We start from the raw sequence: 12,741 nt of genomic DNA on the forward strand, positions 1-12,741 counted from the left end.
AACCGCACATACATAGATCATCACAGGAAGGCCAACCTGGAACCATTTTGATTCCTAAACTGAGCAATGCATGGTCAAAGTGGAAAAGCCTCCCCATTGTCTTTTCCTTCACAAATCCTGTCTTAAGGGTGTTTGAATAAGTATTTATCACTACAAAAGAATGGCCAGGCTCCTCAGGCAATCCAATCAAGTAACCTGCCAGGCAGGAAATAAACAAGGATAAGAGAAAAACAATATTGAAATTTCTGTTTTAAGACCACCTTTTCTGTGATGTATCTGAGGGGTGGTCTTAGGTTACACCCCTTCTGTGATGTATGCATAATGTTTCTGGGGGTGGTCTTGATCTACAGGATGGGAATTTCAAAAGTCTTTATAAGCCCTTGCACAGCATTTTTCTGGGTCCTCCTCCTTTCCTGTTGCAACAGATTAATAAAGATCAGGCTTTGCTTCTCAATATTCTCTGGTTGGCCTCTGTTATTTTCTCCTACCAATAGGGAACCTATGTAAGGACTCTATATGGGCTCTTGGATACCCCATAAGGGAAAAGGGCATTTTTTTTATTTACAACGAGACAGATGCGTGACAACCATTAGCTTGGTGGCCATCCCGGCCTCCTGGGGGAATGAGTTCTTTATCAAGAAGGCTGGATTCCTCCCCAGGCCTTGAAGAGGCTCCTGGACTCTTGGTTGCCAACAAATGGGGAGCCTTAGCAAAGGCAGGGAAGAAACGCGGCGAACAAAGGGAGCGCAAGGGCAGCTGTCTAACAGAAACCCCCCGTCGGGCAATCTGGGAGGGCTGCGTACCTTTCCACCGGGGCACGAGGCTGCGCCAAGCGGGAGAACGGCGCCTCCCAGTCCTGCGGGGGGCGGGGGGGGGTCAGCTGGGCTTTCCGCTCGAGGGGCGGGGGGCGGGGCGGCGGGAGGAGAAAAAGCGCCGCGCGCGCCCGAGCCGCCAGTTTCCGCGCAGCAGCGTCGCCCAGCTTCGGACGTGCGGAGGAGACCAGCGAGCGAGCGAGGAGCGAGCGATGGCTTCGTGGCGGTGGCTGGTGGCGTGCAGCGCCCTCCTGCTCTGCGCCGCGCCGGGCACGGGCCAGCAGCGGCCGCCCCTGCTGGGGGGCGTGCAGGACGCGTCGGTGGACGAGGAGGGCGCGCGGCGGGCGCTGCAGTTCGCCATGAACGAGTACAACCGGGCCAGCAACGACAAGTACGCCAGCCGCGTGGCCGAGGTGGTCCGGGTCAGGAAGCAAGTGAGTATGCTGGGCGGGCGGGTCGGACGGGATGACCCCGGAGCGGGCCCGGCTGGAGTCCCGCCCAAGTCCGAAGCAGCAGCCCATGAAGCCTCTTCATTCGGCCCGTGGCGCGGAGCTGCTTTCTCAGGCGCGGGACTCGGCAGCCGTGACGGCAGATTAAGGGGAACCCGAATGTCTTTTCTTACACGCGGCGAAGAACGGGTCCCCCGCTCTCAAGGCAAGGCCTTGGTTTCTTGGCCCAGGGAGGAGAGTTTTCTGTTTTCCTGGGACTAGGCAGCGAGAGGAGCCCCAGGAAGAATCGCCGCCGCCGCCGCCTGGGAAGCTGCCTGCCCCTTAAGAGGTCGAGCTGAGACGGAAGCAGGCGGCCTGCCAGGCGGCAGCAGGGCTCTTCTCTCCTCTCTCCCGCCTCCCCTCCTTTCGCTCCTCGCTGCATATAAATATTCTGAATGTTTACAAGTGCGCATGGGACTAAACTTGTGCGCTCCAGGCTGCCATTAAAGGCACAAGTGCAGGACCAAGGCGAGCAGTTGGCAGCCTGACCTGGGAGCAGAGCAGAGCAGCTGGCTTGTTCCAGGCCGTGGGGCTCAGCTCCAGCTTGACTCCCCCCCCCCCCCGCAGGATTCCAGGGGGGAGGTCAGTCTCTCCTGCTTACATAGTCAGCAGCCAAGACTATGGCTGCTTGTTGGTGACTGGAACAGCCTTGACCTAACTAGGACATGTTGGTTTTTAATGTTTGTGTGTAATTGATTTAAAAGAATAAAGGTCAAATTTCCTAGTTGCCTAGATCCAGGTTTGGGGGCAACTATATTCTTGCTGAGCAAGCCCCAGCAGACTTTTAAAATCAAAAAACATGAAGCAAAATAAAGCATGGAAATATTGGCGGTTAGACCTCCCCTTACTTCCCCTTTGGCATAGAAAAAGCCCACACATTTAGTAAGTTAAAAATGTTTTGTTTTCAAACTCTTCAAAGTTCAGTTTTATGTGCTTTTCCGTGCAGCAGAAAAAAGGCAGGCAGTTTAACTTGGTTTCAGCCCTGATGTCCTTTTGGGTTGGATTCATATGCTGAAGGAGAATAAATAAAGGCTTTGGTAACCCTTCCTCCCAAGGTGAGGGGGCTTGACCTAGTTACTCTTGGCAGGACTGCCTACTCTAGGTCTGAATCCCTTCATGCACTCGCTAGAACTAAGCATTTGGTTATGTGAGGCTGATATTTATCCCACAGGACAAAGAGCGCTTCCCTGATTCCTTTCCTCCAATATTGCTTAATTCAGATATGCTGCTTACAGTTTTTGGGTGTAATTCAGCAGGAATCTGGGCTGTCCAAGTGCCCTTGAAAATTTCAGCAAATTGGGGCTGCAAAAGGTCACATGAATTGGTCTTTCTTCCATCTTTACACTGGTAGCAGACGTGTAACGTGTGTCCAGATGCATTCTGTTAACCAGAGCTGTACTGAGTTAAGAATCTAAGAAGAGCCTGCATCTAGTCCAGCATCCTGTTCTCACAGTGGCCGACCAGATGCCCCAAAGAGAAGCCCCCAAGCAGGGCCAGGGGGAAAGAGCATCTCCTCACTGGCAATTCCCAGCAACTGGCATTCAGTGGAAGTTCTGCCACTTCTGCACAGCTGGGTCCTTTGATGCAGTTTGATTGACAGCTAGTTGGTTGCCATGACAAATGACAGCACTGTCAAAATAAAAGGAAGATGTTGGCCTGAGACATCAGTATCCTGCAGAGCCAGGCCTCTTTACATTTCCTATTGCTATTCGTGTCTGGCTGGTCAGTACTATAATCTTTAGGGATCAGCCAGCAGTTTCTCTTCCCCCAAGATTGACTTCCTCTTCTCTTTTTAACTAAAAGATGCAAACATTTCCTGAAATTTAAGGAAGTAGCTTTCTCTAATTTGTTTGCATCTTGAAACAAGTGGTGGTATCCTGATTTTCTAGGGTTCAAGTCAGCTATGCAAACATGCAGTATAGCTACCTAGGCTGGCATGATTCTGTGGGGGAATTTAAAATTTGAATCCCTGTGGACCCACATGTGTGGGTGAACAACAAAATAATCAGTTGGGTGCCTAGATTCAAAATGCAGGGCTAGAATATAGGTTGTTAGACCCTTCTTATCCCTTTTACAATTCTCCCCTCTTTCTACTCCTGTTGCAAGGAACAGACCACATAAAGCTAAGCAAGTTTAAAATGCTTTACTTACAAGGTCAGACTTCAAAGGTCTGATACCTTCATTGTTCCATGCAGCTGCAAGAAGAACATAGGCAGAATACTCTTGGGTAGGAAAATCAGAATATACTTCCAGACACATGCTCCAATCTTGGGAGCAACCTTAGCCACATCCTCCCTGGTGGGTTACATGTCTTGGAGGGAGAGAGAGAAGGTAGAAGAAGAAGTGTCACTTACTCATGGAGGTAAGAGAGTATGACCCAGCTGAGTCTATGAATCTTAACCCTGCGGTCTTAACTCCTTCATGCACTAACTAGAACCCATGCATAGTTATGTTTGACTGCAATTTCCCTCAGATCCAAGGGGTGCCATTCCTTGCAGACAGCACACCAGAACCTGGCTTTTCTTGCTACTTTCAGCATAAAATGTGCAGAATCATGTGAACTCCAGAATCAACAAGAAACCTAATGATTGAACTACTGAGTTGGCTCAGTTCTCCCATCCTTGTGTAGGGCATTAAAAAGACATTAAATCAATCCCCAAATGCACTCCAAATCTCTAAGAAGCTTGACTTTTTATGTAGTTTATAGAGCAGAATTTTCTCCCAGGTAGTCTTAATGCAGACCAATCCCTCCAAAATTTGTCCTGTTTTTCTTAAAGCCATCTATGCCAATAGCTGTCACCACATCTTAATGACAGTGACTTGCGTTAACCAAAGCCTATTAACGTTAAGGGATGCATTCAGCACGCTTTGCCCTCCCATCATGGAGATGTCGCCTTAAGGTTAAGGGGCTGCTATTGGTGCCTCTGTTGGATATGGTCTGTGTGTAGGGGTGGGGGTCACTATAACCTCCTATCTTTCCCTTTGCAAAACAGGGGTGAGCCTGAAGCCATGCAGCTCCATAAAGGCCTGGATTTGGAGCTTCTGATGTCAACTCTCTTCTTGTTCCTTGATGTTATAGTAATGCCAGTTGTCAGCTCTTTGACATAAATAAATAACCCAAATGTCTATGACGCAGGCAGATTTATAGCAGGCAGATTTATAGGAAAGGCTAAGCACAGGCGGCTCCTGTGTCCCTCTCACTGTTTTCCAGGGGGGCAGCCTTGGACACTGTTCACAGATGAATCCCAGTCTGTCTTTTGTGATTAGAAAAGGCATCAGGTCTCGTGCAATATATTGAATATTCTCTCTAGTAAAGGAGCCATTTCCCACATCTTACAGATTGTCTCTGGAGTCCTTTATTTTTTCGATGTTAAAGTTGGGCGAACAACTTGTCCGAAGTCAGTAGCCGATGTTGAGAACTGTGCATTCCATGAAGCACCAGAGCTGGCAAAGGTATGTAGCAGAAACAAGGACATTGCTTAACAGTGCTAAATATAATAATTGGCAGTAAAAATGTCCCTCTTTATGAAGGTACTTGTGCAGCACTATTTTGAACTTGGAAGTGAATGGTTGCTTAAAAAGAAGAAGGAAAGAAAGGCAGTGGTTGGGGATATCCTTGTGGTGGGAACTAAATCTGAGGAACCTAGTTTTTGGGGGGAAATACATTTTCTCTCTAAACAGTCTGCTTGACTGTTTTTACAGGGTCTACCTTTACCCTGTAAAACTCAGTAAACATGTAAAACGTTGCCTTCTTTCTCCTAGTTCCACTCTGGATTATGTTGTTTTGGGGATCAGTTCTGATAATGTTTTCCTTAGATGTTCAGTTCTAAGTTATGGGCATGAATAATGTACCAGGAAATTCTCTTGCTGAAGCCACCCTATAATGAACTGGAGCTGTGCAAGAGCTCCAAAAATATCTGTGGGGCTGATAAAGGGATTAGCCTGTTTTATCCCCAGTAGCCCTGTGAGGGCCAGTTGAGACATGATCTTAAATGTGTCTTTGCATTTTGTGTGCTGCTTTTTTAAAAACAATGTAAGTGGGGTGGGGTTGATAATGCCATCAGAGCAGACACATACTAAGAATATTCTTCTGAAGCAGCAATGGAGGTATTTTTCTACAAAGCAAATATTGGCTTTGGAAAGCATTTTATCAGGATGGCAGCTGGATGGGGGAGAAAGGCTCTAATCCCATTAATGATTAGCCTCACTCCAGTTTGAAACATCTGCACAATGGATGCAAAGACACACTTAGTTTGGCCTTGAGAGTTAAGGAGTTGCCTAAGGCTTCCCATAAACCTTCTTGGCTAAGTAAAGATTTGAATGTGGGTTTCTCTTCTCCACCACTTCAGAGCCTGCTCCTTGTAGCCCAGTCCTGTGCATATTCACTCTGCACATGTGAACCTCGGTGCAACCCATTTACTTACTTCCTCCATCAATGTGCAGAGGATTCCCCTAAATATGAGGACTGAAGTGCAGCCTGCTTTCTCTGGTTTGGTGCAGGGGGGGTCTGTGGAGTAGAGGAATGGTTTTCTTGTGTCCTCACACCACAAGAAACATCTTGCATCCATTCATTATAGCAACTAGAGCACAAAGAATTGCTGATTACAAAGAAAAGCAAAAAAAAAAAGAGAAAATCTTTAGCAACCACCAACAAATGACTCAGGAGCCAAAAAGAGTAAAACGCCTGGGTTTTCCAGCAGCCTCTGTTCAACACACAAAGAAGCCCTTGTGTTTTCTGTTTGGGGGTGCTGTTGCCTAGTCAAAGAACTCAAAACAGTTGCTTGGTGACTTGGAAGACTTCTAGCTGAGCACAGCACAAAAAGCCTTCTGTCCTTAACTAGTTCACGTTCCCTTTTCAGTAGTTTTGCAGCATCAGCAGTGCCTGTCTGTGCAACTATCTAAACTTCGTTATACAAGTTCTCCCCCCCCCCCAAAAAAAAATGTGAAAAGAAGCACTTGTCTTATTCCAGTTAGCTATTCTTATCTCCTCCATGATTTCAGGGGGGATTTCCTTCCAAGTAAATACACTTACGGTATGTTTCTTGTAATAACAGTCAGCAGCTTTGGGCTGTCACATAATTGCATAGTATTGCACATTTTAACATTTTTCATGTAGTAAAGCTTAAAATGGTACCAAACCTAGTACAAGTATATGTAGCCTGATTCAGCTGAAGTTCAGCGCTTTGGCCCCATTAATGTCAGGACTGTATCTGAGACTGTATTCTCCCATTGGGGTAGAGCAACGGGATCTCCATGAGCTGAATGGAAGTCTCCCTGAAAGGCAGTTTTCAGTCTTCTGTCACACTCCGGCATGACAAGCAAGGGAGCTTAGGATGGGGTGATGCAGCTGCAGGCTTCATTCCCAGGGCCGCCACAGGAGCCTTTCTACTTTTCCTCAGATGGAGGAATGATTGGCATTTCTTCTGACTGGGAAAATGTACTTGGGATCAAGGTTGTGGGAAAGAAAAATCTTCAGTCAGGTGCTCTTCTCTGGTGGGAAACCTCAGGGGGTCATCTGGCTATAATTTATCTCTATTCCAGAATGCCCAAGAAACCGGGGATGCCAATAAGGGGCTGAGCCTATACAGACAAGGACCCATTAAGTGACATGGGGCGAGTCATTGGGCTACATGGTCTGGGGGACAGCTGAAGAGAGACAAATTGTATCTGACCCCTACCCCCCCCCGGCGCCATTCTGTGCTTCCCATTGACTATTCCCTCTAGGAGAAAATGATAGCCATTCAAACTTATGGCAACATGGCATGAGGTTGTCCCTTTTGATGAGGAGACCATGAGAGTGGCTCTGTCCATTTGGGTCCTCAAGAAGGGCAGGCCTTCTCTTCACTTACCTTGCTTGTTGTAACGCTAAACATTTTTATTGTTTGTATTGTCCACCTGTGCCTACCCCACAGCCAAAAGGGTCAGTTTATGCTCACATGTTTGCATTTACTGTGATTTACTATGCACATTTACTGTACATTTACTATGCTTGTGTACTGCATAACAAGTTGAGAGTGAAGCAGACTCGCATTACAACACATATTGTCTCAAAACTCGTTGTAGAACTGTGGCTAAATGAGTGTGCAAGCGGCATTGCTGTCAGTAGCAGATCTATCCTGTTGTGGACCTGCATGTATGGAAAGAGCTCAGTGAATGTTGTTGGTGTTTGGGGTGGGGAGGGGGTCTCTCTTGGTGCACAACAAGGGATTTGTTGTATCCCTAATGATTGAAAACACAGAAACATGCATGTCCCTCTGCTAAACAGAGAGACATGAATTCATGCTTCACAGAGGGACTAAAGATGGCACATGTATAACTTCTGTGCTGACACAGGATGCAATGCACTGGAAAGGTCCCCTATGAAATCTCCCTTTATTACAGTAAAGATTGTGCAGCAATATTTTCCAGTGTTTTGTGCCCATGCAATCTACGCCATGTCTTCTTAGGCTGCTGTAAAACAAGGAGCACAACACAGACCAAGTTAACATTTAATTCCCTTTAAGGGACTACAGGTCCAATCCTGCACACCCTTACTTGGAAGTTAGTCTCATTAAACCCAGTAAAAATTTACTGCTCAGCACACAAACAGAAGCGCTTCACTTTAGCTGGGCCATGTCCAACATAAGGATGTTTATTGGGGGTTGGGGAGGGAACTATCACTAGGATGCTTATAACATTAACATTAACTTTTAATTAGTAATGTTCTGATTTACTATGGATGCAGTTCATATTAGTCATATTAATGGGTTTTCTCTCTCATTCCCTGCTTGTAGCATGTGACTTGCAACTTTCAGGTGTATTCTGTTCCTTGGACAAACCACATCAGCCTGAAGAGAAACAATTGCACCTAAACGCCTGTTTGCTTCATCATAGCTGTTCTGGTGGTCTTCTCCAGATTCAAGAAGAGCAATAATCCAGATGTATTCTCAAGCAAATGTTACTAACTCTGAAATTCTGACATATACTTACAGGATGCAAGCAAATCATGTAGTTTTCCTTTAAAATGTATTTTCTAAACTTTTTCTTTGTGATTTATCATTAGGTTTGTAATCAATGTTTTCATGCTGGATTAGTATGAAAAATAGAAACATACCTTGTCAGAGACTGAGGTTTTTAAAAGATTTGTGTCCCATATATATTCATTGCTAAGAATAAAGTACCATTATTCAGTACTGGCTCATGTGATTACTAACAGTGAAAAAAACCACAAATCATAGCTTTTGTCATATTTTCTGAGCATCTGTTCAGGCCCTACTCTCGCCACCAGTTGATCAGCCCTATTCAAGACCACCTGACTGAATTGTGATGCCTTTGGAGATTAGAGTTTTCAGCCTTAGGAATTGCAGACCCAATAGTTTTGCCAGGTTGGTTCTTGGGATGCCAGAATGAAATAATACGCAGGGCCATGCTAAGCATGTTTCCATTAAAGTAAAGCCCACTGAGTTCTAGAGTCTTAGGGACTATATACACACCTTAGCTTCAAGATCACAAACCTCTTGCACCTTCATTAATTCCCCCTCATCCATTTGAGGTTTTCCTTCAGCTACTACTGCCTGACACTTTATCTCCCCCACCACCACCCAAAATAAATAAATAAATCTGGAGTTTTTCTGTCCTCTGGAAATCTGAAAAGGAGACCAGCACCATGGTGGGCATAGCAGGAAATAGCATTTCATGGGTGTGGACAGAAAATCTGGGTCTGAAAACATATTTCATCTGTGCAATCATTGCAGCTTTCCAAACAGAAATATTCCCTTCCCCTGTGCACTGTTAAGAGAAGTTGTCTTGACCCCCAAAGAGCCAGTTGGGGGTGCAGGGGGACAGTAGGGGGAGCCCCTTTGCACAAGCCAAAGTCATTGTGGAGCTGGCAGGGCAGGTGAATGCCATGTGGTATTTGAATACAATCCCATTTGGATATGAGCTGCCACGGGAGAAAACAATTGGGGGAAATGCGGATTTTGTGGGTCCTTTCCAATAAGGTTGCAGAGTAAAAGCACACCTGGAAGTAAGTATCGCTGAACACAATGCATATTTAATTTATTTAAGGCAGTTATACTCCACCCTTTAGCCAAACTTCAAACCTGAGAAGACACACACATATTGCTTTGTACATCATCGAGCCTACCTAGTGGCAGTGAAGGATGCAAAGAAAAACTACTTTCCTGCCTCCATTGCAGCCTCATTGTGTTGGCCAGCAGAGCTTTCTGGGTGGTGCAGGACCTAGAATCATAGAATCATAGAGTTGGAAGAGACCACAAGGGCCATCGAGTCCAACCCCCCAGTGGCGTAGCGTGGGGGGTGCAGGGGGGGCGGGCCGCACCGGGCGCAACATCTGGGGTTAGGGCAAATCCATGGGTTAGGGGGCGCAAATCCACGGGTTAGGGGGCGCAAATCCACGGGTTAGGGGGCGCAAATTACTTGCCTTGCCCCGGGTGCTGACAACCCACGCTACGCCACTGCAACCCCCTGCCTGTTACCGCCTGGCCTAAAGGAAGTGGCAGAACCGACAGCAGCTCCATGTGATTGTTTGCAAAACATTCTGAGGATAAAACCACTTGCCTCCATCGAGAACTTGCTTCCACTGTTACAGCAGATGAATCTCAAGGGGTGTGCAGAGCACAGTCTGGTCCTGTGGTGTTGGACTGCTTTGGTTGCCCTGTATGATGACCTTGGCCAAGACAGATACAGGGGAAATATATCCTTGTTAATTCTCAACTTCTCAGTGGCTTTTGATACCATCAAAAATTGTATCTTTCTGGAATAGCTGGCTGAGTTGGGGATACATGGCACTGCTTTGTGGTGGTTCTGGTCCTACTGGATGTTGTGTTGGATGAGTTTCAGCTGGTAAGGCTGGAGGATGTGAACAAGGTCCTTGGATCAGTCAGGACAACCACTTGCGCTCTGGACCCTTGCCCCTCATGAGAAAAGCTAGCAGGGAGGGGGCAGCTGGCTGGGTGATCAATGCCTCCCTACGAGACTGGATGGTTTCTGCCTGCTTGAAGGAGGCGGTGGTAAAACCACTCCTTAAGAAACGCTCCCTGGACTCAGAAAATTTAAATAACTACTGGCCAGTTGCTAATCTCCCCTACTTGGGCAAGGTTCTTGAGGTTATGGAACAGATCCAGGTGCTCTTGGAGGAAACTGATTTTCTAGATCCATTTCAATTGGGGTTTAGGTCTGGTTTTGGCCCAGAAGGATCTAGAACATGTGCAGAGGAGGGCAACCAAACCTTATGAGGAACGGTTGAGGGAACCAGGTTTGTTTAACCTGGAACAGAGGAGACTGAGAGGAGATATGAGAGCCAACTTCAAATATCTAAAGGGCTGTCACATGGAAGATGGCGCAAGCTTGTTTTCTCCTGTTCTGGAGGCTAGGACCCAAACCAATGGCTTCAGGATACAAGAAAGAAGATTATGGCCAAAACAGCAGAGATAACTTTCAAAAGTGAAACAGCCTCTCTCAGGAGGGTGTGGACTCTCCTTTATTTGAGGTTGGGTGGGCACCTGCCATGTAAGATCTGGCTGAGATTGGGGTGCCATTTCTTGGACATTCCCGGGATGTCAATGCCGGAATTGATGTCTAGGAGGAATTTCCAAAAAGTAGTGCTTTGTCCTGGATCTTATGCAAGTCAATTGAAAAATCAGGTGACTTTTTGGTGCTTGTTTTTTTAAAAAAACCTCAACAACATTTGGAGTGTCCTGGTCTTTACTTTTTGAAATATGGCAACCCTAACCCTTGGGATCCCTGTCAACTCTATGCCACTTTTCTTCAAAATTTTCATAGAGATGGGGAGGTGGCCTTCAATGGCCACATGATGGCACCAGAGAAGAGCAGTTAGTCCCAAGCAGACCAGCCGAGGGGCCTTACTGCCTCCCCTCTCCCGGAGTAGCTCTTGATGGTTTTATGTTTGGCATAGCTGGCATTCCTTTCAGGGCCCTGGTCTCACTTTGGAATTGTGAGATGGAAAGAACCATAGACATATCCCCTCCTGCACAATAGAGCTTGATTGGTTTCTTAGTTTACTCAGGAGATAGTGGTAATTAATCAGGCAGGGAGATTTCTAAGTGCAGATGGCAGAAGTCTCACAGTGAATATGACCAAATAGAAGTACAAAAGCATTATCATATTTTCTTTGTGACAGTGATTGCTGCAAAGCTTTCTCCTTCCCCAGCCCATCATCCCAACAGTTGTCTGGTAGAGGGTTTTCTAGGTGGTTATTACTTCCAGAACCTGTGGGATCAGAACAGCTCAACCAATGGAAGCCAGATAACTTGTCACCTCTGTCACATTGGGGTTTCTAGAAAAGGTTTCAGGATAATTAGTACAAAATCCTTTACACAGTATTAGATTGCAAATGAGCCGTACTTTAAAAGTACTTGTTGAGATTATTATTATTTTAATATGTCATGACAGCTAAAGAGGGTTGTTGACACTGGATATGCAAACTTGCCATTTTTAAAGCAACAGGATTTGTGCCTTTCACATGTTCCTAAAAAATAGGTTCATTGAATGATTGATAATGATATTTGCTCAGTATGTAAGAGGAAAAGAGATCTGGAAAGAGATATAGGTGCTCTTGACAGGTGAGCTTTGCATTTGTACCAAGAAAGGTCCTAGAACAGATAAACAGTTGGTCTGTGGGCACCCAAAGGGTGCTCATTAATGGTTCCTCATCATCCTGGAAGAAAGTGTCAAGTGAGGTGCCACAGGGTTCTTCCTGGGCCCATTGTTCTTCATCATCTTTATAAATGACTTGGATGAAGGAATTGAGGAGAGGCTGATCAAATTTGCAGATGACACCAAACTGAGAAGGGTAGCTAATGCCACAGAAGACAGAATCAGGATTCAAGATGACCTTAGCAGACTGGAGAACTGGGCCCAAACTAACAAAATGAATTTCAAGAGGGGGAAATGTTAGGTTATACACTTAGGCAGGAAGAACCAGCTGCACAAATATAAGATGGGGGACACCTGTTGTCAAGTACGGGAGTTCCCCTCTCCCTTCTGGTAGCTCTCTGATAAGAATTAAGGAGCATTTGGTAGATTTATAATTTTTCTATTACAGTATCATGTTGCTGACGCAGACACAACTTTCTGCAAGCACAGCAGTTGCTCATTCTGACTCCTCCCCTCTACTTCCGCAGCAAGTAGTGCGCCAGTGGGATGTCCCTCCCCCTCTGCATTTCCTTTGATCTCTGACACGCTCATACTTCTGAGTTCGGGGGGGAGGGAGTTCCCCCCCACACTCTTGATTGATGTATCACCCAGCTGCTCCCTCCCTTCTGATTGCTTAGTTACTATCTCAAAGCTGGGGAGCTCCTCTCTCAATTGTGCAGCCTCTGTGTCTGCCTGCCTCCTTGCTTCTGGAGATGCTGGACTCAGGGAAGGTGAATATTCCCCCTCCTCTTCTGTTAGGATCTGATCTTCCTGCGATTGCATTC

At 46.2% G+C, this 12,741-nt stretch overlaps 1 protein-coding gene across 1 annotated transcript; it reads left to right on the forward strand.

Annotated features, from left to right (window-relative positions):
- The first annotated feature begins 402 nt into the window (after positions 1-402).
- CST3 (cystatin C) lies at positions 403-8,472 on the forward strand. The gene is made up of 3 exons (XM_083624375.1): positions 403-1,246; positions 4,640-4,753; positions 8,074-8,472. The coding sequence occupies exons 1-3, from the start codon at positions 623-625 to the stop codon at positions 8,149-8,151; spliced, it is 816 nt and encodes a 271-aa protein (XP_083480501.1). The 5' UTR covers positions 403-622; the 3' UTR covers positions 8,152-8,472.
- Positions 8,473-12,741: the final 4,269 nt, after the last annotated feature.

This window comes from Podarcis filfolensis, assembly GCF_964270895.1.
Source record: "Podarcis filfolensis genome assembly, chromosome: 7".
Taxonomy (NCBI): domain Eukaryota; kingdom Metazoa; phylum Chordata; class Lepidosauria; order Squamata; family Lacertidae; genus Podarcis; species Podarcis filfolensis.

What these genes read in the sequence shown, in the direction of transcription:
- CST3 (XM_083624375.1), top strand. Translation starts at nt 623, where the DNA reads ATGAGTTCTTTATCAAGAAGGCTGGATTCCTCCCCAGGCCTTGAAGAG. An exon ending in TGGTCCGGGTCAGGAAGCAA is followed by an intron (nt 1,247 to 4,639) that starts GTGAGTATGCTG and finishes CACATCTTACAG; the next exon opens with ATTGTCTCTGGAGTCCTTTA. An exon ending in AAGCACCAGAGCTGGCAAAG is followed by an intron (nt 4,754 to 8,073) that starts GTATGTAGCAGA and finishes CCCTGCTTGTAG; the next exon opens with CATGTGACTTGCAACTTTCA.